General features: G+C 43.0%; 2 protein-coding genes across 2 annotated transcripts in view; both read right to left on the bottom strand.

The window, feature by feature from the left end:
* Nucleotides 1–17109, bottom strand: part of LOC112222576 (R-spondin-2) — an 82510-nt gene extending 65401 nt beyond the window's left edge. Inside the window, exons 1-2 of the mRNA XM_042304447.1 lie at nt 16485–17109; nt 15878–16182 (exon numbers count right to left, since the gene is read on the bottom strand). Of these exons, the coding sequence (XP_042160381.1) occupies nt 15878–15977 (100 nt within the window). The 5' untranslated portion in view covers nt 15978–16182; nt 16485–17109. The remainder of the gene's footprint in view (nt 1–15877; nt 16183–16484) is intronic.
* Nucleotides 17110–19467: 2358 nt separating this feature from the next.
* The window catches only part of LOC112223141 (eukaryotic translation initiation factor 3 subunit E), a 47469-nt gene continuing 39433 nt past the window's right edge, over nt 19468–27503 (bottom strand). Inside the window, exons 10-13 of the mRNA XM_024386145.2 lie at nt 26682–26791; nt 21451–21553; nt 20804–20938; nt 19468–19675 (exon numbers count right to left, since the gene is read on the bottom strand). Coding sequence (XP_024241913.1) covers nt 19640–19675; nt 20804–20938; nt 21451–21553; nt 26682–26791 — 384 coding nt within the window. The 3' untranslated portion in view covers nt 19468–19639. The remainder of the gene's footprint in view (nt 19676–20803; nt 20939–21450; nt 21554–26681; nt 26792–27503) is intronic.

Here is a 27503-nt window from a genome sequence, read left to right as displayed (position 1 = left end):
TTCTGTGGGAATTTCAGTACATCAGCATTATGTTTCCTACAGGTTTACTCATGGTTCCATTTAAAGTCATGTTCTCATTGTTCCGAGAACGTTAATGTTCCATAAAAACCACAAGAAAACTAGTGACGTTCAGAGAACGTTCTAAGAATGTAATTTAAAAACATTCATTCCGTTCTGAGCATTAACAAAACTCTATCCTATATCTTGTTAAGTGTGTTCTGGTGTGTTGGCCTCACCCACTAATTGGCCACACCTGATCTTAATGAGTGCTTGTTTCCTTTTGAAATAGGGTCTGTTTGAATAGACAAAAATTAACAGCTTTATGTGTAAAAAAAACAAAACATGGAATGCTAGCTCCATCCTGGTGGGATAGTGGACCAAATCCATGAACAGAGGATTATCGGTTTGAATCTCACTGATGCCATGTCACAATAATAAATTAATGTTTCCATGATTAAAGCAAATGAGTTTCCATGTTCTATCTGTGCTTGGATTTCAAAAAAAGTTTACAAAAAATAAGCTAGCAGTGTTATTAAGTCTTACTGAAACATTCAGTGAAAGTTAAGGAAGTAATTTAAAAACCTCCAAATAACCTAATATCCATTCTCAGACCATTAATAAAACGTCCCAGGAAAACTTTCAAGGAACAAGAGTAAAATGTTATCAACCTAAAAAATAAACGTTCCAAGAAGAAGGTGAAATGTTCACTTCCGTTTAACCGGTCAGGAAACGTATGGCTTCGTTCCCAGAACCAATGGTAAACCAAAAAAATGTACGTTCCCACATCTAATGAACCTAATGTGCTAGCTGGGTCTCTAGTCTTGGTTATACAACTTTTGAAATCTCATAGTATCTTGCTCGAGGAAGCTGCAGACACGGTAATCTGAGCTATCTGATTAGCTAGCTGTAGGCCTATAGGTGCACTTGATTTGCTCTCTGGGCCCGAGGGGTATGGCACTAATAACAACAATTATTCTGGTAAACATTTTTGGTGCAAAATATTTAGGAGCATATGCGACCAAAATGGTCGCACTTTAGAGCCCTGCACGCACACTGTATACATAGTCACACTGACTATCACTACGGCCCTCCCTCTCTCCACTGGGTGAACATGAACCGTGCCACACAGTTCTACCTCATTAACCCTTTAACAAGATACATCCTCACACCCCCGCTCGGCCCTGCGGCCTGGAGGGAGATCTGAGGTGATCCGCAGGGTCAAAAGTGGAGCGCTCCACGGGGGGGGATGGCTGAGACACGGTCTTACTTTCACACATGGTCCACGCCACAAAAAGCCAACTTCAAAGCATTGTTCCCCGGCTCCAATATCACCAATCCCACCACCACCTTTCGAGAGAGAGGAAGAAAGAGAAAGAATTGCACCGCCTTGGGTTTTCAAACGTTAGTAATTGAGGACTGTTTCTTACCCTTTACAGATAGACTTACTGGTATGTTACCTGTAAAAAAAAATATTTAAAAAAATGTCCCATTTCTACCACATTCTTGTTGAGATAAGAGTTTTAGATCTCCGTGCACATGAGTTTGAGTAGACGTTTGCCAATGTGGGTGAACTTCAATTTTAATAAATCCATTGAATATATACCATCACAACGAAATCCATTATTAATTTGTTTTAGGCAGGTCCTAAGAAACATAAGACTAATAATTTATTTTCAAAGAATAGAATGCCATATTTTGAGTTAAATTATGTTGCCGGTCTGTGCAGCCTATATGCTACATGGCTGTGCCATGCACATGAAATCAATAGTTATTGTGTTCATTACACAGACAAGACACTTAGCCTACCCTGATCACAGTCAACACAGACGCTGATTCAATGAAACTAAAATCACATTGATTGATTAAGACGAGTCAAAGGCTTTTGGTCGGGAGTAGGCTACTAAGCAACTGCGAGTGAAGAGCAACATAATCCACTTGTTAAACTACATAACATGCTGGCCAATGTTCACCAGTGCTAATACATGAGCCAACTAGACAAGATGATCATGAGCAGCGTTCACCTCAACATAGCTAACATTTCTACAGCCTAATTGTATCCTAACCAACATTCAAATGTGGATTTATCAAGACGAGTCTCCACGCTTGTCTCAAAAAAAAAGCGTGATACGGTGCTGAAATAGTGAACACACGCTGGCGGGTAGGCTGTTGCTTCAAATGTATTCTAACAATTGGATGACTTTCATCCTGAGTTTCAGTCAGCAAAAATTTGATGACTTAAATTGCATTAGCCTACTTTATTCCAATATTTCCGTTATTTAGTGGAACAGTAATTCTTTATGGATACATCCTGTTGTGGTTAAGAAAACACTGCATGCGGTGGGCTATGAGAAAAGATGGGTGAAGTGACATGCCTCGCAAAGTTTAAAACTGGCAGGAGAATGGTAGTAACTGGCACTGCCTAGCAAACATTAAGAGTGTAGTGCGTGTCAATGCCGCCTCAGCATTACGGCTACATTTCATACCGTAGGCAGAACTTTACTGCACTCATGACTAGTTCGGTTGGCGGAAAATAAAAGTAGAGGCTTTATTGCTGGCAATACCTTTCACATATAAAGAAAATTGAGCAAAAAAAACTTGGTGGGATGCTAAAGTTGGAGGAAAAACATATTGGTTTGAAAGGTGTATAAGACTGTATTAGAGAGCATTTCCGATAGAAGTAATGAAATCGGATGGCAAAGTACAGAAACATTTTTAAACACTGCACCTCTTGGGGCAGTATGGTATGTGCAATAGGTGTTCAAATTAGGATAGTGAACCATATGTCTAATTCACATGGATGGTTGGGGGCCACAAAAAATAGGAACTAATCATGAGGGGCCGCAGTGGCTAGCGGGTCTGCATTCCCTTTTGAGGGCCCTAAGTGAAAAAAATGTTGCTTGAAATTTGAAACATTTGCAGTAGCTAATTTCCAGCAATTTATCACATTTTGCCATAGTTTGGAGAGAAATATTTGCAGCTTTGAATATGATATCTGAGTGAGAGTGACTAACAAAACCAATGGGGACCACTCGGTCAGTAATTCGGCCATGATTACTACAAGTTTAGATAGCTGGCTAGACTAACTTATCAATCTTTTTTGTTGTTGTTGCTGACAGGTGAGTGAATGTCAGTGACTGACATGACAAGAACAAAACTGCTGATGCACGACCAAATTTAGAAATTGCACCTTGTGTATTCTACTATTCTAACGCAACAGTAAGTTGAGACCCGGACCGAGTTCCTAAAAAAAAGAACAAACAAAAAACAAAACGTGTTAGATAGGATAAATAATGCGATACGTGTGAATTAGGGGGTGGCTTCCATCCAAAGACATGGGTGGCATGTAAGACCTTAGTGTCTTATTACAATGAAGTCAACGGCCTAGAGTAGGCTAAGTCCCTACCTGGAAGGTGTCAACATGCCACAATAATTACCATTACAAATTAACAACAAAGTTTTTTTTATGCAAGAGCCGCTGCTATTACCCAAGCCCCCGAGGCACTGGTTGCGCTAAGGAGTTATGATAACTCAAACCACAGGAGTCTCTTCTCTTGTCTAAACAATCCTGCCTGATGGAATTCCTAGCCCTGTTGTGGTAGGGTTACCATACATCCATAGAAAACTATACTCTTAAAAATAAGGGTTCCCAAACGGTTCTTCTGCTGTCCCCATAGGAGAACCCTTTATGGTTCCATTTAGAACCCTTTTTGTTTCCATATTTTCTTTGAGTTTCAAGTGGATAGACCATGTAAACCCTCTGTAAGGGATCTACATGGAATAGAGTTGCAAAGGGGGGGGTATACTACTGGAAGCTTTGTAAGTTTACCAGTAAACTACTAGAATTTTGGTATCTTTCAAGGTTTTTAGGTAATCTACCACAAGACATCTAGTGGCCCTTTTGAGTACTTCAGATTATCACAGGTGTCTGTAATAATCTCTGTCCCTGTGTGGCCTTATCACATGTAAAACATATGAAATAAGATCATTTTAAAATAAAAAATATAATGACAAAGCTGAAAAAGCATTATACTAAATACAAACCATCAATTTAGTGAATACCATTGATGTTAAATATGAGGGTTTCAGCATGAAATATTCTTTATATTCTTTTAAATTATTTGTCTGTCAATATGTATTTGTTGTCAATGTTTAGGTATCAAACTGGTGGATTCAATATTTGGAGTTAATGCTTTTTTTCATTCATTTGGCTATTTTCTCTTGAACCATATGGTCTATCTATTAGAAACTCATGGAAAATATGGACATAGATAAATTAATGTTGTATATGAATACATTTTTTATAAATTACCAAAGTTACTCAAGATTGCCATACATTTTCTGTTAATAACTTCTCCTTTGGGGACAGCCAAAGAACCCTTTTAGGTTCCAGATACGCTCTTAGAAAAAAGGTGCTAATCTTCTCTACATACTTTGTCTACATCCTTAAAAGCTGATGTGTTTTAGGTATAATCCTTCCCCTGGCTCTTACATTTCAATTGTGTTGTTTTCAACCAGACACTGCTTACTAAAACCATACACATACTGTAGAGTGTGTGCGTATGTACAAGCGACTGTGCTGTAATGATAATATCCAGCCCTAAATTGACCATTACACTTTGCTACTGTCCCTTACCCCATCATGGCCGTGCCATCTCGAAACCCATTAGTATGTAAACTACATGTGACCCCTGCCTACTTACACCTATTAGTTAGGGCTCCTGTCTGTGAAAGTTGTTTACACAGTGTGCTCATGAGACCTGGCTGCCGTTCCAAAAAAATCTGATTGAGTTAAGGAGAAGTCAGCCAAGATGTAATACAAATAGCTGTAAGAAAAAGACAGGAATTTGAAAAATGTGAAACAGTTTCTTTCTTTCCTCCTTTCACATTTTCTTCACCAATCTTCCCTACCGCAGTTTTGCTCCACTGTCTGGTCCCTAAACCAAGTTAGCAAAAAAAACAAAAACTGAATTGAGTCGAGAATGCATAAAAGTACCACAACAAAGCATACTCAGTAACCAAACAAGCTGGAAATGTGAGGTAGCCACACGCGACATTAAAATCTTAGCGCGGCTTGTAAATTTCCCTAGATTACACTTAACATGGTTTATTTCTCTTTCTATCTCTCTCCATCTCTGTCTGTTCTGTGTGTCCTGGCTGTGTGGCATAAAGCCAGAGCAAAGCACACAAATGAACATGGACTTTGAGTCAACACAGACAACAACAAGACAAGCAACAACAATGACCACAACCACACACTGACCAAAACCCAACCATGCAGTAAGCTATATTACAGACAGTCTTATGTCTGGGCCCATGTGGAATGACTCGGGATGCATTCCATCTCTGACAAGGTCTGAGGGAGAGGAGAACGATTGTTTGGATGCCTTCCACCCAGCAGAATGCATCAGACACCCCAAGTACACAGGATTAGGAACCATGGTTTTAACTAGCTCTGCCTTCACTGTATTTGGGTCTTGCCAGGATAATCATCCAGAGAAAGTAACTTAGTGCATCTAAATGGGACATTTCATATTCAGCACTTGGTGAGAATATATCACTGTTCACTCTCTATCTACAACTTTGTAACTACATACTGTATATACTGCCAGTGTCACCCATGTGGTTTGTGCATGGCATGGCTAAAGTGCTCTGTTCACTTCTGTTAGACCAGAATGACGGGGCTGTGTTGACAGTCCTTTTCAGTATGGGACTGTCAACATTGTTAATAGAAGCAACATAGTGAGCCTAATTAGATGATTGAGGAGGCCTCTCATTGGTTCGTCTCGACAATCTCTCTCTCGCTCTCTCTCTCTAAACTCAGCATCAGGGCCCTGTAATGACTACCAGCACTTGGCCCCAGCCCGAGACCTAATCCTAGATCCAACCTAGTGCACAGATCCTTAATAAATATAAATACAGCCCCGGGTTCCAGCCCCAACTGAGTAGTCCCAGCACCAAACAGCACAAGTCCAATATCCCAGCCTAAGCTTTAACCCAAGTCATGCCCATGTCCTATAGCTCTAGCTTCAGATCCAAGCCCTGCCCTACCCCCAGCCTCAGTCAAGCCACAGGTCCAGCCCTATCCCCAGCCCAGCCCCAGTCAAGCAGCAGGTCCAGCCCCAGGTCTGTCCCCAGTCAAGCCGTAGGTCCAGCCCCAGCCCTACCCCCAGCCTAGCCTCAGTCAAGCCGCAGGTCCAGCCCCAGCCCAGCCTCAGCCCAGCCGCAGGTCCAGCCCCAGCCCAGCCGCAGGTCCAGCCCCAGCCCTACCCCCAGCCGCAGGTCCAGCCCAGCCGCAGGTCCAGCCCCAGCCCTACCCCCAGCTGCATTCATCAATCCAGCAGCCTCACGCAGTGGGTGGGTTCGGGAGCACCACCATCACCTCCAGTACAGTACATCCATGTCCGGCGGATTCCTAAATTACAGGCAAGTTCCAAGAAGTGAGACATTTTTTTGCATCTGACCGGCTCACTTCCTCCCCATACCAAAGGCATTGCATCCTGGGCCTTATTTTGATGTGGCGTGTAAGCATAATTAGGAGGTCCAATAAAAGCAGAGAGGAGGGGAAAAAGGAGGCATGTCCATCTGTCGAGTCTTAATAAAGGGTGGGGAGGGGGTAGAGAGAGCCCTGCTTTCTGGATCACACAGCTCCACCATGCCTCCCTGTCTGTTGTTGTAGCAGCCATTAGAGCAGGCGTGGATGTAAATACTCTGCAGAGCCAAAGACCAACCCCACACGCTTGTCTGCCTGCCTCTGTATTTGTCACGGGGAGGGGGGCTCCTGATCTCAAGTTACCAGGGCCTTGCAGAGATCGATCCAAAGTAGGTACTAGTCTGCAGGCACACGGAGACAAACACACACAGACATGGCAAACGAGTCAGATATGTGGCTCACTGCAGTAGTACAACACTGGACCATCCCTATTCCCTCCCTGCCTTTGTGTCTCTGGCTATGTCCCTAGGAGTGGTGATGTTAATCACCTGCAGCCCAACGGCTGCTAAACTGCTGGCCAATCAAGTTCCAGCTTTTAACCTCCTAACATATGCCCTCATTTTTATAGTGATCCCCATACTTCTAATTAAATGTTAGTCACATGTGCCGAATACAACAGTGAAATGCTTACTTACGAGCCCCTGACCAACAATGCAGTTTAAAAAATAAGCGATTAGAAACGTAACAAGTAATTAAAGCGCAGCAGTAAAATAACAACAGTGAGTCTATATACAGGGAGGGTACTGGTACAGAGTCAATGTGTGGGGGCACCGGTTAGTTGAGGTAATATCTACATGTAGGTAGAGTTGTTAAAGTGACTGTGCAAAGATGATAACAGAGAGTAGCAGCGGCGTAAAAGAGGGGGGCAAAGCAAATAGTCTGGGTAGCCATTTTATTAGATGTTCAGGAGTGTGGGATATAAGCTGTTTAGAATCCTCTTGGACCTAGACTTGGCGCTTCGGTACCACTTGCCGCGCGGTAGCAGAGTGAATAGTCTATGACTGGGGTGGCTGGAGTCTATGACAATTATGAAATACTTATAGTATTACTTAAGAATCACACCAATTATGACCATATTATCAATACACTGTTCTGAGTAAATGCTTGAGTGTTGTTCTTCACATGAGTATAGTGAGAGGTTAGTTGACGAGGGCCTCCCTCTGTCTCTGGTCCTCTCACCTACCTCCGGAGCCCTCGCATGACTCACTTGTGTGTTTAAATGCTTATTTTTTGTTGTTTTATTCGCACCACTTAGAAACGATCCCCACATGATGACTTTTATGGCCCAATAAACTCAAGCGTATTGAACCAAACTGGCTGGCCATATTTAGTAGCTTTATAGGAAAACGTATTAAGGTGTAATTGCTGTAGGCAGGCGTGCTATTGTGAGAATAACATAGGTGATGGTTGCAAAATTTCCCTCTCACTCGAAAGGGACACTGGACCTTTTGTCTCCAGCTCTGGAGTTTCCAATCACCACTGGGAAATATGGAGTGTATTAGAAGATTCATATAATAAGTCCATTTTACTTCACATTTCCGAAAATGAACTTTCACAGTGTGGTAAAATGTAGCCTTAAAGAAAAACATCTGTTTGGCATTTAGTGTTGCCAACATATGGGATCCTCTGATGACAATGATTGAGGGTGGAAGAGAAGATCTTGTGTATTTCCCAGAGAAAAAAAAAAAAAACACGGACCAAATCTACACACAATGACTGTTTCTCTGCAGTGACCTGATAAATGGAAACGTGTAGAAGTGTATAAAACCAGCCCTCTCCTCTGTGTGAAATGGATCTTCCTCAGTCTTCGCTCAGACACGAAACGGCGCACACAAAAAAAGGAGAAAGTGGAAAAACCTAAGCCCTCTAGTTCGCAAACTTACTACACCACCATCAAAATCACCGCCATCCATTTAAATGAATTAGGGCTAATTGAGTTTATAGGGTGAAGGGGGCTAGGCAGAGGGTGAATAGGCAATGTTTTTTTTTGTGGTGAGAGAAAATGAAGACAAAACAGAAACAGATAACCCACAGCTTGTCACGTGGGTCCTGAGGAATCTCTCTGAGCCTGACTACAAGTTCATGACACCTGTGTTGTTTTTTTCCTCTGGGGGATTTCCACCAGTGTAGCATGGCATCGGTGCACTGAGGACTGAGGACCCTTTCACCGGCTTCATTTGATACGGCTGTGAATGAGACCTAGTAGGTCTGCTACACTACAGACAGGATGGACATGCTTGGGTTAGTGGGTCCCACCAGACTGACCTCGCCGCAAAAGTTACTGAATTTATTTGTCAATGCTGAAAACTTGAATTACCTGCCATGATTTTCCACAAAATTGGCACTGTCCAAACACAAAAACACACCTGCATGCATGCACACACACATGAACTGCTTGGCTGATGGGTCCTGGGAAGAGAAAGGGAACACGGTTCCTCTTAGACGCTGCAGCCAGGGCTCAGGTCAAGACTTGGCGAGCAGTAATCCCTCTCAGGTGATGCTGCTCACATTCAGCCACATCCAGCTGATCTGCTTAAATATGTTCTCTCCCGTCCCTCCACCCCCTCTCATCTTTAAAAACCCCCTCGGCAAGGAGCAGCATTTAGGAGGATGGGGGTTACCGCTATTCCACACCATTAGCCCCAGATTGCTTTTCAGCGTTTCTGTAAAGTGATCGTTCCATGTGCCGCTTTGCGTGGAGACACGCCGGTGCACAACGTACAGGGCTCCTTCATAACCAGCCAGGAGAAACGCACTGCTGCTGTGGAATAAAAAAGTCACACAGTGATCCTGGCTTAGGAGAGAGCGTGCACACAAACAGGATACAGGGCGCCCATCCCGTGGATTAGAGTGGCATTATGTGAAAAGGACTTGTTAAAAGACAAGTCTGCAGGCCCCTTTTTCACTTTTTCCAAAGACAGAGTGGCAAAGCTGCTTTAAGAGTGGCCTCGTGGAGTCGGTTTAAAATGGCTTCATGTCCACCAAACAATAAGAGGGACAATAAGCTATTTAATAGACAGTCATACTATTAACATATAATAATATGACATTTAGCAGATGCTGTCATGCTATTTGTATCCATTTCTCTCACAGAAAATACAGAGAATTAGCAAGTGCGGTCTGAGTGCTTTCAGGATGGCAGGTAGTCTAGCAGTTAAGAGTGTTGGGCCATTACCCGGCTAGGTGAAAAATCAGCTGATGTGCCCTTGACCAAGGCACTTAGCCCTAATTGCTCCTTTAAGTAGCTTTGAATGAGTGTCTGCTAAATTACTCAAATGTAAATGTAAGGCATATCCTTCTAAGTAGGGTTGCACATTTTTGGGAATTTTCAGAGGTGGAAACTCATGATCCATCACATCTCCCAAAACCATTTTCAACATGTCATCAGACTCTGAGGCCTCATCTACACTGTCACTTTCCAAGCTTGTTGAGGAGGTCTCGTTGTCAGGCTCAAAAGCCTAAAATTTTCCCGGATGACCACCAATTTTTCAACTGTTGTATTGGTCAGCCTGTTGCGTGCTTTGTTGTGTGTGTTCCCAAACAAGGACCAGTTGCGCTCTGAGGTGGCTGACGTTGGTGGGATTTGGAGGATGATGGAGGTAACATGGGAAAGAGCCTCAGATCCATAAAGTCAATTCCACCAGGTGGCTGATGAGAATTTCGGGAAAATTTTCCATAAGAAGTTAATCCCTGGAATTTGGGGAATTTTGCTTAAATTCATTTAAAAAAAGTTAGCTTATAATAGTGAACCTTTAATGTGGGCAATTCTAGGTTGTGTGGCATATTTTGGTTAAACTATCCCCAATTTCATGGAATTGCAACCCTCTGCATGCACATCACATGTGCAGTGCACATCACATGTGCAGTGCACTCTTCCATCACATGTACAGCTGATTCTCAAGATCTTGCACACCAATGAGATGCTATTGAGCCCACACAACTACACTGTCTGAGCAAAGGACTACCTGCTTTCTGGTAAGTTTTGATTACAATAATGGGTGGGGTGAATATATTTTATGACATACATAATTTTTTTGTTAAATAGTAAATAGTAGCCTACAGCAAAGTGTGTTTTAAATCATTTATAATTTAACTATTTCTGCTAGTTAGCTACCATGTGGGTTTTTAGCTTGCTTGAGCCTGCTAACTGAGGAGTGTTAATTCACCTGTTTCCATACATGTTTCATTTTAAAACATTTATCTTACAAAGGAGTTGTTTAATGTAACTGCTTAACTATGTATATGGAATTGTATTATTATTATTATTTTTTCTCATTTAATCTTTACAGGAAAATGCCACGGGCACTATCTGATGTGTGGAGATAGTTCACTGCAGCTAACGTAGAAGGAAAAGCTGTGTACATTTGCAAATACTATGCCAAATCATGTGACGAATGCAACAAAGATGCAGAATCATCTGGCCAAGTGCTTAAACTTCCCTCAGCGCTCACAACAAGCAACCTCTGACAAAAGTCCCTCTACTTCTATTCAAGGTGAAAATGATGAATCAGACACCTTATCGATAGCAACAGCTCATGGTCCTCCTGTAATCAGATGTTTTTTTGACTCAATGGAGGAACGTAGTCAAAGAAATGCTGATGACTGTCTTGCTCAAGCTGTGTATGCAACTGGTTCACATCTGATGCTCACAGGCAATGTGTATTGGAAGAGATTTCTGAATGTTCTTCGCCCAGCATACACCCCTCCAACCAGACATGCTTTATCTATTCATTTGCTGGATACAGAGTTCAAGTGAAGGTCAAGCAAATCATAGAGAAAGCAGACTGTATTGCAATCATCTCTGATGGGTGGTCAAATGTTCGTGGACAAGGAATAATTAACTACATCATCTTCACCCCTCAACCAGTATTCTACAAGAGCACAGACAAGGGACAACAGACATACCAGTCTCTACATTGCAGATGTGCTGCAGGCAGTCATCAATGACCTTGGACCACAGAAGGTATTTGCACTGGACAATGCTGTGAACATGAAGGCTGCTTGGTCTAAAGTGGAGGAGTCCTACCTTCACATCACACCCATTGGCGGTGCTGCTCATGCATTGAATCTGCTCCTCACAGACAGCATGGCACTGAAAACAATGGATACACTCTACAAGAGAGCCAAGGAAATTGTTAGGTATGTGAAGGGTCATCAAGTTTCAGCAGCAATCTACCTCACCAAGCAAAGTGAGAAGAATAAGAGCCTCACATTGAAGCTGCCCAGCAACACCCGTTGGGGTGGTGTTGTCATCATGTTTGACAGTCTCCTGGAAATGGCCATATCACAGTCAAGAGGATCTCATATCAAGAGGATCCTACTGGATTATATATTTTGGGAGAATGGTAAGCAGCCTGAATCTCCTGAAACCTATAGCAGTAGCCATTGCACGGATTGAGGGAGACAATGCAATCCTGTCTGATGTTCAGACTCCGCTTGCAGATGTAAGAGAAGAAATCCGTACTGCCCTGCCCACTTCACTGTTGCTCCAAGCAGAGGAAACTGCAGTTATTAAATACATCAAAAAGCGTGAAGACTTCTGCCTGAAGCCCATACACACTACAGCGTACACGTTGGACCCCAAGTATGTTGTCAAGAGCATCCTGTCTGGTGCAGAGATCAACGAGGCCTATAATGTGATATAATTGCCATGTCTTGCCACCTTGGCCAGGATGAGGGCAAGGTTCTTGGCAGTCTGGTGAAGTACACCTCCAAGCAAGGGCTTTGGGATGGAGATGCAATATGGCAGTAGTGCCAGCATATCTCATCAGCCACCTGGTGGAAGGGACTTTGTGGATCTGAGGCTCTTTCCCCTGTTGCCGCCATCATCCTCCAAATCCCACCAATATCAGCTGCCTCAGAGCGCAACTGGTCCTTGTTTGGGAACACACACACCAAAGCACGCAACAGGCTGACCAATACAACAGTTGAAAAATTGGTGGCAATCTGGAAAAATGTTAGGCTTTTTAAGCCTGACAATGAGCCATCCTCAACAAGGTTGAAAAGTGACAGTGTAGATGAGGCCTCAGAGTCTGATGTTCAAGAGGTGGACATTGAGGAGGTCCAGGGAGAAGACACGGAAGCCTGAGAGGAAACAACCAAAGCTTTAGTCTCTAGACTATCATTTTACAGATGTATGTTAAAGGTTTTTGGGAGATGCGATGGATCATTGGGGATCATTCAATATTCCCTTTCTTTTGTTGTTCAGTGAAATCATCCCATGTGAAGAGTCAAGTCATTTAATTAAAGTTCAATTCGTAACTAAATATTTCTTTTTTACATTTCTATTGGAAAGATTTAATCATTTGCAATTATGTCTACTTATGATAAGGTAAAAGGTTCATGTTTCTGTCTCCATATGATATGGTAAATATATCCAATGCAAAAAACATCTACATTTAAATGGTATTAATATTAATTTGCATATCTTTCCGTTAATTCCCACAGAAAGTTTCCAACTCTGAATATTCCCCAAAATGTGCAACCCTAGTGCTGTACAGTCTTTCACTACTATAGCCATTTCCTAGTAGTGGATTTACAAACTCCCCTGACCCATGGTGCATCTCTTCCTCCAGGCAACATTGGTACTTGAGTCTGTTTTTATGTAGTCAGCAGGTGGCATCATTAGCCAGAGAATAAAAATGAAAACCAATATCCTTGAGTGTAGCAATGATATCATAGGAGGCTTCATTGGCATGAGTTCCCCTTTTTTAGTGGGCAGGATGGGGGAGTAAGGAGGTGTAAATCATTGGTTTAATATGAAGAGAAAAAACTAACTACAGTGGAACAGGGGATTGAGTCATGTAGTAGAGTATAGGAGTTGCTTGCAAGACATGATCAAACCATTTACACCACAGATTCCCTTAATTTAGCCTTAGCCTGACTCTCTTACAGTTTGCCTTTGAACACAGACTGTTGCCGACGAGAACTGCCCTGCTTTTCACTCTTGCATTCCCATACACTTCCCTAGCTAATCCAATCATATACTCTATGTCAACAGCAAAGGCTCTACTACTTATTTCAGCCAACTTATTTGAATTTATTTCAGCCTGAAAGGTAAAGACATTTGTTCCTCTACACACAGGATATTTTTCTTTACCCATAAAATATATATGCCTGGGGAGCTTAACGTGACCAATTCCATATTCAGTTTTTAAAATGTGTCTGGGACAGAACATTCCAGACTGATTTGGAAACCTCACTATGTTACTGCTGCTTGCCAGACATACTGTATGTAGAGCTGTCATAGTGAATCTCGAGGGCAAGGCATAAATATTCAGCCCTCTCAGAGCACATTGAACAGTGATCTCTCTCTCACATGCTTCTCTCAATAACCATAATAAATAAAGGAAGGAAGTGAAAACCTAAAGCTTTGCTGCCTGCCAGTGTGTGCTAAATGTCGCTTTTGGCCTCAGTTGGGCCATTCCATTCCAAAACAACAGGAACCAATCCTCCACCTCCCGCCAAAGAACTATCTGTACAAAACCCATACATTGCTGAGGGCTGGAGCATCCAGTTTGAGATGTTCAGAGAGTTTACGGTAATGTGTGTACAGCTCAGCCTAATCCCACCCTCAGGGTCAAATGTATAAATTAACCTTTTGCTCTCACCTCCCTCCCTCCCTCTCTTGCACACACACACACACACACACACGGGTTATACCTCTCTAGCCTGCTAGCCAAAAGCATTTCAACCACTTCTATCAACAACAAACACAGAAACACAAACAAACACACACACCTATGCCATTATCAATTTGCCTCTCTCCCTATAAGCATCTCAAACTTCACCAGTTCCACTCCGTGCCAAAAAGTTTGATCCCATTAAGAACATTATAGTATGGAGCATCTGAGATCACCAATCCTAGGAGAAAAATAGAGGAGCAGAGAAAAGTGTGTGTGCCAGTACCCTACTGTGATTGCTTGATTATTTGCAGATGGGCAGTGGAAGGCTTGCAGCCAGGAGTGGAGGTTCCCCCTGGCATGCCTTGCATATGATTAAATGTGTGATTGCCTTACAATTTACAACCCCCAAAAACATGCATTGAGAAGAGGATCATCCTACTGTACTCCACACCACATAGACCTAACATGTTCAGTTTAGGGTATTTGTGCTATAACCAGGGGTCAGTAAGAAACAGCACACACACTTCAGATTAAGCAGTGTTCCCACTCTCCCTTGCCACCACTGGAGTAAGGACCTTGCTTATGCCACAGATCCAAGGGCGATTGTTATGTGTGTACCAACTGTTTAAAGATAACCCGGCGGTTATGAGATCAATTAAATCCAGTTTAGGAGGTTGGAGAGGAGGAATTCATGACAGGGGAAGGGGGTTCAGCATCTATTCATTAAAACTCCCACAATACGCCCCCCTACGCCGCTGCGCTCGACAATAGATAGACAGAGCCGCACTGCCATCTTCTCACCGTCTAGTCGCTGTAGCCTACTAAGCAGTACCACATTTAATTAAAGACACAGACCTCTCTTTGTTGGCACGGACAGTCGGACAGGTAAAAGCACAGAGAGCCCGAAGCAATGTGGGGTAGCCTAGGCTATTTGACCAAACGACTCACCAACAGCAACTATGTTAGAAACGCGAAGCAGATAACAATATCACAAATCTTATCAGGCATACTTGGGTTGGCAGCAAACAATGACCGTTATGTGTCCAAAACGCTCATTTTGCGCATTTTCCAAAATGTCCCCAAAACACAACTTCAAGAATTACCTGTAATCTAGTAATACAACTATCTATGTCTTTGAGTGGTGAAGTCTAGCCAATTTGTTACAATTTAGTCAAATATTTTCCACGTTGAACTCATGAAGTCGCGAACAGTTGCCTTGTAAAATATACCCACAGTCTGGGCAGACTCGGCTACTGGTTTACACCGCTGTGGCACTATTCGTTTTGGCGGGATGGATATATTAGGTGGCTCGAATAAATTTTTTCACTGCGCTTTTAATCTTATAGTGGCAGTTGGTTGATAATATCAGAGTGCATAAAACTCATCCAGGAACTCACGAACGCACTTACCAGAAATGCATCACCTCAATCAAATACCCTAGCCCTAGTCTACAGGATGCTGGACGGTCACTGTATCCTGATCAATACACTGCGCTCAGGACGATGATAGTGTCAACGTGTAGGCGACGTGTTGTCTGAATAAATTGACAAGGTAATTATCTAATCAATAAGCAGAACCGGATATACAATGGCAACAAATGTTGATTCAACTCTTGGTCTCAAAATGTTTCATATTAGCTGTTCGACCATTTCTATTTTTATTTTTATAATGTTGCTGGCTCAGAAACTATCCAAAACTTCTCGCTCTCAACTGTCACATTGGCAAGGATGATATATGCATATATCGACGATTTTTCACTTACCTCTTTTGTTCCTCCTCCAGCGATTTGACTGCGTTTGACAGTTGCTGTACTCCATACAGTGCAACACGATTAAAGCCAATGAGAAAAGTCGAAACTGCATCTGGACGGCTGGTGTTCCGACTCGAATGAGAAGTGCCAGTGGTGTTTGGGATGAATTATCTGGTTCGTGTCCTCCAGTTTCTTGAATGATTCCAATTTGTCACACATTAAACGAGCAGCGACAACATAATATCTCACCACTGAATAATATCATTTTATGAAGTTTATGAAGTTCACCCCTTCATTCACAAGTGTCCCTTTGAGTGCTGTAAAAATAAAGATATGGGTTATTGTGATAACAAATGTGACAATATCAACATCTATCCAAACACGGGAAGAATACTTGATCTATGGAGTTTAGGAGGCTAAGCCTATTGTATTTAAATACACTGCAATAATGAAACATTTTTTCTGCCCCACGTGTTAATAATTTATTCTCCATTCTCGACAAAAGAGCTTGGTATGAAATTAACGCGTAACATTCTAACGCTTCTCAAACATGCAATAACCTTCCAATATAATGAGCGCAAGAAGCTGCGTTTAACAATGAACACAACATGAAACATACCTGCATGTGACAGTCTAAATCCACTTCAGAAAGCCACAGTGGATTTGGAGCATACAGCATCACCTCTTGTACGAAAAGTTATTCTGAAGAGAACAGAGGTCCGAGTGATCTCCCTTCTCCCTGAGATGCACGCGAGTTTTATTCCGATAATACCTGCTTCCCCGGTGAAAGCGTGTCCTTCACTTCAACAAACTTGTCTACACCATTCAGACGTCTCGTTTTACCTTGGGGTTTAAAGCAAAGGATATAAAGCCAGTAGATTCTCCTCTAGATTGTCTGCATCTGCGCTTCGAGCGGAGGTGAAGTGGTAGGTTACTACTGGTCCTGATGCTTGGGTTGCTTTCTCATATAGCTGCTCCTGTCACGTGGAGATCTCTAGATCTGTGGGGCTGCTCAGAATTAGAAGCCCCTTGACCAGAGTGAAGTATTTTTTTCTTATTATTTTAGATAATGAAGATGACACATGCTATTTAGCTGCCTAGGTCCTCTAACACAACAACGAGGCTCCCTCCGGGTCCTAGTGCAGGAAACAATAAACGCAGCCGTTTTGATTCTCGTGTGAAATGAGGCACAACACGTGACGTTTGAGTGGGGTATTGTTGTAAGCTATCGTCACCCCTAGTTTGGAAGTTGAATGACCTATAGGCACTCTCTCAAATTCCAAATGAAACTTTACGTTTTTTTCTATGTGGTTTGGAAACGGAGTTTGTTTGGTCGTTCAATTATGAACAATTGACCAATGAGAAGTGGTCTTGCTCAAAATGGGCCTATCACCGACATGTGTGCACCCTTTCTATCACATTTAACACCAACAGGAAACGTCTTCTCAACGATATATCTTGTCGGGAGTAGTACCTGCATGGTTAAACTGTTATTTCCACCATATGACAAATATGTCTATTCATGTCTCAAAAAGCTAGTGAATTGCAGTGCTTTAAGTTATTCTCATTTTAGGATTTCAAAGAAAACATAGCTGTATGGCTTTGACGCGGATGTATTTAAAAGTATAATTTGAATGGATAAATTGGGAAGACAATGATCATCTATGTTTTACCTTCATCGTCGTTGCTGTCATTGTCATTTGCTCCCAAGAAACAAGAATGCATGAACTTCAAAAGCTGCAAAGGCTGGGAGAATGTCATGTGATTGGACAACTATTTGCTCCACTAATGAATGTGATATAAAGTTACTAACTTTAACAATCTACCTAATCAATTGACACAAAACTAAAAACAATTAACCATTAGCCACTTGCATCACCTCAAAATACCTGAGGACAGGATAGGCCTACTACCTGTCCTGAAAAAAAAAAGACTAAAAATCTATGGTTAGGCCTTACTTCAGATTTCCTGATACCCACAAGGTCCAGTGTTCACCTCCTGTTCTGGTAGAAATAGGTTGTAAATGCTGTACCCCCTTTGGACCACTAGGTGTGGCACTTAATCTTTTATTTATTTTAAGAAATTAGTTTATCAGGTGCTTATCAGGACAACTGTCTGCCACCAAATGGGAAGCAATATCCTACTCAAAATAAAGTGTTTTAGGAAATGACTGAGGCCCAGGGGTTACAGATTGGTGTAAAGCATTTGCTACGCTCCATACGTAGTCCTTGTATAGAAAGCACACGTCTAAACCTTGGATGTTTTCGTCTGAAAAGCCAGAGGTCAATTTAGTCTGACCAGTCAACAAGAAAATGAAATACATTAAGGACCGTAAAAAAAAGCAATGAATGTTTTAAATCACTACCAAAGGCTTTGTAGTGAAAACCATTAATGATTTGTATTTACCAATACCCTGCTCGAGTTATCTAACATTCAAACATAGCACGATTAAAAATGATTTATTGTAGACAATGGAGGGAGGAGCTGTGTCATATAGAAATATCAACCCACAGTCCAAAGCCAGACCTTCCATGACATTTACCATTTTTACACATTGTCACGCTGGTTTTATACAAGACACAGGAGAAAAGGGGAGATTGTTCTAACCTCAAGCAATAACACAATGCACGTTTTCCATTTCAGAGGATCCGCTTGCAAACCTTTTGTGGGATGAAAACCTCAGACAATATGTAAAAACAAAATTGTGGAAGTTTCCCAGCCAAAACCAATAGTGAACTTCTGCCTGTTTATTACTTATTCTCGTGCAGTGACAGACATTGTGGTCAAAGGGTTGTTTGCGGCAAGTCTGGTATTGGCCTGGACATCCGACTAAAACAACACCGGAGAGTGCACTGGTAAGGTGAACGATAATTAAGGGCTAGGATAACTTATTTTCATGATGCGTCATGGCGAAGGACCGGTAAACCAATCACTTTATCCTCCCCGCTGAACTGGTCCAAGGTGACGTCAGTGTTTGAATCGTCTGGCTCCGAGCCCCGAGTGCCATGGAAGCAGGAAGCACCTCTTCGTTTCTCTCCAGAGATGCAGCAGCCTATGGAAGTTTCAGTCTACCGAAGGACCACCAGTCACACACAAGAGTAGTCACCTACCTGAAACAATCTCCCCGTCGAGAACAAGGTAAAGTTGAGGTAAAGGGAAAGAAAGTTACATGAGAACACAGAAGCTGAAGGAAGAGTTGGTGAGAGCAGGAGGTGAGGAGCGCTAGAGGCACATTAAACTGATTCGTCTGGCTAATGGAGGTTTACGAGTCCCTCATGTCCTCAGAGGGAAAGATGACTGGCAGAGAATATGACCACTATTAACTGTACATCACCTCTGTCTGCCCCCTCCTCCCACTTCCCCTGCTGTGTGACTGCCATGGTGAACTGGGCCACTAAAACACCATAAAACCCAATAGACTAAACAGTCATTTATCATTACAGCGCATACATGAGCCGTATCACCCAAAACAGTATTAACTGTACCACTCAGTGACTTAATGCGCACATTAAAACTTCCAAGTATTACCAATGCAAAGTCAGACCACTTAGGCCTCAACCGCCATCTGTAATGTCCAGAAATAAAGCAATCATTGGTGGAAATGGTTTTTGCACGTCTGTTTTATTGAATCACTGATGACTTGAACCAAGGGAGAAAAAAAAAAATCCTCTGCTCCTTGAGGGACAAGCAGAAAAAGAAAAAAAAACACGATGTTGTTGCTGGATGGGAATGCTGTGTAGAAACAGGAATAAAAACATTCTCGGTGGTGTCTTGCTAAAAGCCAGTCTCTTGACCTGCCCAGTTGGGTGTCTAGGGGGGAAAAAGTTAGAGAAAAGGGAGGAGAGGTTAGACTACCAGTTGACAGACATACATTATTTTGTTTGAGATTTAATGAATTCTGTGTCCACATTACAAATAAATTATGTGACGAATTAGAAACATAGAAATCCCCATGAGTGTATGTAGTTGTACACTTGAAGTGGACTTAAAATGGAATGCGTGCCGAACCCCCAAACAGCCCATCCAGACGGCAGGCAGTAAATGTATTAGAAGTGATTTGTAGCCCTGAGGATGTAATGACACTGTTTGCAGTCTCTTGTCTAATTACAGAAATCACTTAATGAGGGCCTCTGCTTTTACTGAACAGAGATATAGCAGCTCTCTTACTGCAGATATTCAAACAATCGAGAGGTGGTAACTAAACACATCAAAATATACCTACTCAGAACTGGACATTTAAAGCACACTAGTTGGCCCCGTCGTGATTAGATAGTTATTATAAATATAATCTGAGAGGGCCGGGGAGGCGGTGGACTGACTCATTTATAAAAGGTTAAGAATCTGTTTGACTGTGGTTTTACAGACATGTCCTTCTCTCCCCTACTTCAAGGAGCACTGCTGGCGTGGGGAGAGGGTTGGGCTCAGGGATGTGCGCGATCAATGAAGATTGCCTTCGTGGAATAGTCTTGCATACCATTCATACACAGTCAAGATCAAAACAGACCGAAATTTGGACCCCAAGCCAAACATCTGTGGGGACCTGTACTAAGTGGAGGGAACTCCGTAGTCTGAGTAATGTTCAGTGAGGCTAGTGTGAGAATCAACCTTATTTGCACAGAGGTAGCTGAGTCACAACCCTGTTTTACAGCGGTGTTGACATCTACCTTGTCATTAGGCCTATGAAGATCAAAGTGATGATGAAAGTGCCCGCTAGCTCCGTTAAAAACTGCTCTTACTGGCTGATTCCGTGTCAAGTGGAACGTTTTGTTGAAGCTGGTTCGTCGACATTCTTCTTAGCCCCGTTCTCTGAGCTGATCATTTCAAGAGGGCTTTGAACTCTGTCACCCACGTAAGAGACACAGTCAGCTGGAAAAGGGAATAGGTAGTCTAGTCTTTGACAAGGGATGGGGGGGTGGGCAGTGGTGACAACTCGCTTACCTCGTTCCTGCTGGCATGGGCCATCTTCTTCTCGATGTTCATGGCCAGCATCTGGCTCCTGAAGGACAGGCTCTTTGTCTTCTCAATCACCTGCTGGTACGGCGACACAGCGTTGTTCCCCATCACCACGTGACCCTGGATAAGAACAGGACAGGGCGAGGGGCGCACAGTTAGGCCTAAACACACAGCGGGGAGAGCCAATCACATCTGGTCTCATAGACACCGTACCACCAACCGCCAGCCTCTCGGGACACAATTATGTAAATCTCAGTACACATCAAGGTAATTCTGTCATTCCAGACTGATTTGATGATTACAGAGAACTCTGCGCCGTGACGGGTATGCCAAAACATGCAAAATCCAATGTGGAGGAAAACAAGGACATAAAAAGGTTAAGGTATTGTGGTTGCTTACTTCATACTGTGTTGATTTCCCTCCTATTATGATAATGGCAGACAAATCCCATGCCTTGGTATTCTCGTCTAAAATCATTCTACAGTTATGCACTTATACTGCATCTTGAGGTACACCGCAGAATAATCTACCCGATTAGGAAGGAGTTTAAAAAAATAAATAAACGTAACTAATCAATTGCGTGGGAGCCGAGGTGATTGATTGACGAGGAAGACGCAGGGTGTCAGTCTTACCAGTTTGGAGTCTATCTTGGCATCCAGCCTGGCATTGCGGATAAGGTTGACAATCCATCTCTCCGCCTCCTCGGGGGTCATGTTCAGCTTGTCTGCCAGCATGCTAAGGAAGAGCAGAGGAGAAACCGGGTTTTTAGAAGCCGAGTGGAACAATACGTGTTCGCCGATGAAATAGGTGGTACAGATGTTTAGTTGCTAATTGTTTAAAGAAAAGTTCATATACACACATACGACGTCACATTAATCAATTTGGGCATGGAAAGGTGTACCCCTCTGTCCAATGAGGTCATTTCTGGGCAATATTTGTCCCTTTAGGGGAACCTTTTTGTGCCCGGGGGCAAAAGTTCAGTACAGCCTCTAATGTACTGAAGCAGACCGTAGAAAAGACACTCATCCACTCAAGGAAAAAAAGCCAAGATTAACAGTGTACAAAACATGCTTTTTCCATGAGACTGATCAGGTAAATCCAGGTGAATGCTATGATCTATAATTGAAGTCACTTGTTAAATCCACTTCAAATCAGTGTAGATTAAGGGGAGGCGGCATGTTGAGTCAACATGGGCCAGCATCCCTGTGGAACACTTGCCACCTTGTAGAGTCCATGCCCAGATGAATTGAGGCTGTTCTGGGGGTAAAAAGGGGGTGGAACTGTATACATGTTCCTAATGTTTTGTACACTCGGTGTATATGACAATCCTTTTCAGTGGATGTCTGATGCCATACCTCCACATTTGCTACACTACTCAATATGATGAATGGGCTGCATTAGGACCGTAACAAAGCTAACAGGACAACGCTAATATAATGCTAAGTCATACACATTCTTTAGGCTAAAAGGCATATAAAGTAAAATACAATGACATGTCAAAGCAACGGGATCAGGGGAACATAGCAAACGGTCTTACGTGAACTAGAAAAGAGGATGTAATGACTCCCCAGGCTAACTCGATTAGGAGTCCGTTGGAATCCCGGGTTTCTCTCCCCCAGTCACTTTACTCTTTGATGTTCTCTCCTGGACACACACACACTCACATTCTCCACCTGGCCCAGAGCCTGCCATAACAGAGCGGGACCTGCTACTGTCCCCCAAATGAAAGCCAGGTTGCTGCCGGGGTGCTCTTTGATAAGAGCGGTGGGACATGGATGTGTCACAGAGAGAGAGGTGGGGGGGCGCCTGGCGTTCTTTGAACCAAAGCCTCTTCCAGTGCAGCTGGCCTCCCTTGCGGCTTTGAAAATAACTAAACCCCCTTGATACTACCACCACCACCACCTAGACCCACTCTTTCCCGCCCTCCACGTTTCCTGCTGGTCCCCCATTTCATATTAGGGGCCTATAAATATACCCATTTCTTCCACCAACACTAGTACAGCTAGTTCATTCTCATCCCACAACCCAGTCACCTAACACACAAAAGGAACACACTCCGCTTTGAATGAACCTCATCAATACGCTCGTTTAACAACAGATACTAGTGTGCGAGAGACCGTGAGGACTGTATGAAAAGTGCACCCCACTAAATATAATTTCATGCTCCATTAATCAAGTTCCTTCTCCCCCACGGAGGAGATCGGAGAGACAGACCTGTGAGTAAGCCAGATCCTCGCTGCCCAAACCACCTCTCACGCTATGGGTTCAGACCCAGTCCACAATAGTCGCCAATACCAGCAGGCCCGTTTCAACTGTCACTTCCCAAATGCTGACTTCTTTAAGACTTTCTCCCTCGTAAATTCCCATTTGGAAATAACCTCATTTGGGATAATGTTTGCCTTACCTCAAGGCCCGACAGCAAAAACACATTCTCGCCACTCTGACCCAGCTTGGCATCTTTTTTGAAAAACGTAGCAAAACCACGTACAGAGGGGGTTGAAATTACATCAATGTCTGAAAGGGGCATAAAAAAACCACAACAAATAATAAACAGCATTACCTCAGCATAAAGAGGCACTGCCTCGGGGCATTCCAAGTAACAAGAGCGTGATGATCCATCACCACTTTCACCACAGCAGTGTTGAAGGAGGTGGGATACCAGAAGAGAAAAACACCAGTTAAGCATTGATTAACGTTGAATCCCCACGGGCTGGAGGGGCACGATCAACCTGTCACTCACACCCAAATAACTAAATCGGCCGGACAGCCGATTACGGCAAAATGCTGTGGAAAATGAAATTGCACTTACGGCTCATTATGAAGGACCTAGCAAGCAGGAACACTGTCAGTTGTCCACTCACGTGAGTTTAGGTTGTGATTGCTAACATGTGTCTGCCATTCAGGAGTGACAAACACTAAGGAGAGACAGGCCGCGCCAGTCGGGGCAAAAAGACTCTGGTGTAGGTCTATAACAAATGTTCATGAAGTGTAAACTCGGCATTGATTGATAATTACAGCAATTTTCACAGCAAAAGCAAATTCATTTAACAGACAATCTGTGTTTAACAAAGTCTAACGGTAGTAGGCGTTATCCAACTTTTAATTCCCTTGTTGAAGACTGTACAAAACAGTCAGTCAAGAAACGGGGTAGGTGGACAAACTGCGTCTACACCCTAGTCCTGACACTCGCCACAATTTAATTAAATGATCTGTTTCAAAATGTAACCCCAGAGATTTGCGATTGCCGCAGAGGGGTACGAATAGAGTGTTTGTTTGGCAATTCCATCAAGTGGAGGGCACATGTCAGTCAAACCAGACTCAGATGCGAGATCAAGACAAACATGATCCTGTTTCCTCACAGGGAGTTCACCTCGGCCCTAACTCCCTGCAGAATGTGATCTCCCCAGCATACCACAGTAACACGCAGTGCCCCGGGTCTTAACTTTTATCTTAACCTGGAGCTCCAGAAGATGGGGAAGGGGATATAAATGGGGGGGGCAGACCCACAAACTCAACTATAGGCATATCCCTTGGCCCTTAAGCCAACTAGACAGCCTACTTGACTGGTTTTGTTTTACACAGCCATAGCCCTGTTCCTTGGGGGGGTCTCGCTTTCATTTCAACCTCTTACTCACTCTGGCTTCTCAGCGTTCAATTTCAGGCTGGGGCTGGGGAGACGGAAATACTCCTGTGAGTCTCTCCCTCACACTCGGGGAGAGGTTAGGCATGGGGGGATAACTGTTAGAGAGGGAAAACTCCCATAGAAGTGCCCCCCTTCTTAAAATGGCTGGGCTCAGACGAATGCATTGTTAAACACTACCATATGATAGCATTAAGTAAATCCGAGCCATTTGGAACGACCCCCGCTTTCAGCTTGTTGGGGTAAAATAAATTTTTCGGGAAAACGGAAAATGACCGTGTGGTCTTTCTAATCACTCAATTGTGAAGTGGAAAGATCTTCCATTTTACATCCAAGTACACAACAATACTACTCCAACTGTCAGAGAACTTAAGTGTTAGAAAAACAGTGATAGGAAAAGACGTCCACTACCTTTCCATGTGCCACATTTCAATGTCAGCTGACACTGTCTTATGTACGTACTGACAAAGTCACTGGACAGTGTACCAATTGGGGTCAACGAAATACGGCTGGCTATCAACATTCAAAGGAAGTCAAATATGGTAATATTAAGTTTGTGACTTCAAAAAATGAAAACCAAATTGTAAAAACATACCCAAGTCTAGACAAAAGGATATGTGGATGCAATTACGGAGCATAAGATCAAATCGTGGGGTCACATTTTCACTGCCTCCTTTACATGAGCCTTTCTGCATAAAGTAACTAAATTACCCGCACTTCTGGTCTACTTTTGTCCCATGCCATGGGCAAAAAAAGCAAGCTAAATATCTGTGAAACCTTCATAGCCAACAGCTGTAAAAATGTCTCATTAAAAACAGGCATCAGATTCACTTGAGTCCATGCTTGGATGCAGAGAGCTTCTGGGTAGCCGACTAATGACATGGAATTTGAGCGTTTGTCAAAGATAAACTACGTGTTCTGTCCATCGTCATCGCAACGATTTTAAATAAACACGGAAATCCCTGACACTGCCGATCGCCGCTGTGTTTGCACCTCAACTCAGCTTGTTACCTCAGCAAACAAAGACCTACAAACACAGGAGAAAAAAATTGGAAAAGTCACAATTCAACTTCCTACTGTTACCACTAACCTTTGTGGTCTTTAACAAGTAAATATATCCAATTGCAGCAAGTCTGCCAAAAAAAAAAAAAAGAGCCGGGACTCCTAATCAATTCCAGACAATCTGGAGATTGACAGAGCCCTATCGTGTTCCATGGTTCAACCTTGACTACAGACCCCCACAGCTCCATATAACAGGCAGTGCAATCATTTCTGTCAAAAGTTACAATTCATTCACCCTTTCCATTCAATGTCCATTACAGCAAATTCCAAATATTCCATTCAAAGTTTGAGTCTAACCATTTTTGCCTTAGTACAGTTACTATATCTTTCTAAATGCATTTCCATAAGCACAAATGTCCAGTGTAAACTAAAAGCATAGAGATAAAAAAGTATCTCAGACTAGAGTGCACCTAATCTGCATTTGTTATTTTCTAGAATTGATGCACAAGAGGTAGCCAAATCCTTAATTGTGGACCATTATCTTTTCCCCCTAATGCTCATCATAATTAGCATTGACTAAATGTATTGTTTTGAGGACTATCCAAGGCAAATGTATTATACTAGATGTGACAAGGCTTAGGAAGCGAGTGAAAAGAAGAACTTCAGAACCCTCTTCAGAACACCACCCGCCCTGACCCAGCAAGACTCAGAAGTGGAGCTACGCGGTTCCTCTCCATCAGCAGCTGGCAAAATCTGAAGCCATCAAGAACCTGACCTCTTCCTGAGAGAAACTTGTCCCTGGTTTGGTCTCTCACTCGGGTGGTCTTTAAAGTTTAGTGAGCAGAACAACCAGGAAGCAGTTAACGCTCCATTGCCTAATCCATAAAATGTATATGTGGAGATGAGTATTTGACTGGGGAAGGGGGCAATAAACACTTCTGTGGGGGGCATTCCTGTAATCACTCCACATATCCACCCTCTTCCTGCAGTTGGTCTGCTTAGCAAGCTCATTGGCTGGTGATGACCTTCCTGGGTAAGTCTTTAGCTAGTCTAAGCTGACCACTGCAGTGCTTGGTGCACATCTTAGCATTTGGACAGTGATGGCGAATAACGGTCTAGCAAAGACTGATCTCTTGCAATGTTCACCATACTTAAGTCCTGCAGCACCTTTCCTTTCTGTCAGTTCCCAACTGGTGCTTTACGTCACTCCCTTGGTCTCACCTGATGCTGATGCACTGGTGGATCCTGCAGAAAGTCTCAAAGATGAACAGACGGGCATTCTCAATGAAGTCCTCCAGGCAAGCCACCAGGAAGAAGTCATTCACAAGCACCTGGAAGAGATGGAGGGAAATAAAAGTTAACAGTAACACAAATATTAGTGAGTATTTGTCTGTGTATGCATTTCTATAAAATACCACTGCAGGGTTTCAGGAAAGTAAAGCAGTTAAAATGAGGACAGAGTTAAATGACAGGTAAGCTAATTTGTAAACTCATTACTGCAATCAAGACTGGGTTCTGACCGAGTGGCCCTGGAGAACCATAAAAGTGCAGGAGCAACAGGTTTCCCCCGTGCAGTCCATATTTGGGATTGAAGCCTTGATTTAAATTGTGGGAAAACCCAAGTCACCGTCAAATTAAAATGGAGCAGAAGAAAGCTTTTTTTTTCTCCATACATGCGGGGGGGTCTTGCTCTAGCCACATTTGAGTAACCAAGCGATTTACTTTGGCAAAAGTCTTAAAAGGAGAAACCCCCATCTGTGAAAAAAAATAAAAAATAAATCCCAGGCCACTCTGGGTGCTCCAAAAAGCGACCACAAATCTTTTAATTCAGCTGCCTCCACATGAAAACGGGAAACCAGAATGAGCCAGCCACGTGACTTATCACCGTTCATCTGTGCCCAGGGGTGCAGGGTCAATTGTGCAGTGCGGGAGAAACCAATTTATACACCAAACTCTCAGGGGTTCTACAGCCACCATAGGGGCAAGAACACCCTCTGCTCAACATTAGAACACATGGGCTAGGGGTCACTTCCAGGTCTAGCT

This window comes from Oncorhynchus tshawytscha, linkage group LG23, assembly GCF_018296145.1.
Source record: "Oncorhynchus tshawytscha isolate Ot180627B linkage group LG23, Otsh_v2.0, whole genome shotgun sequence".
Classification (NCBI taxonomy): domain Eukaryota; kingdom Metazoa; phylum Chordata; class Actinopteri; order Salmoniformes; family Salmonidae; genus Oncorhynchus; species Oncorhynchus tshawytscha.
This window is presented reverse-complemented; position numbering and strand designations above follow the sequence as displayed.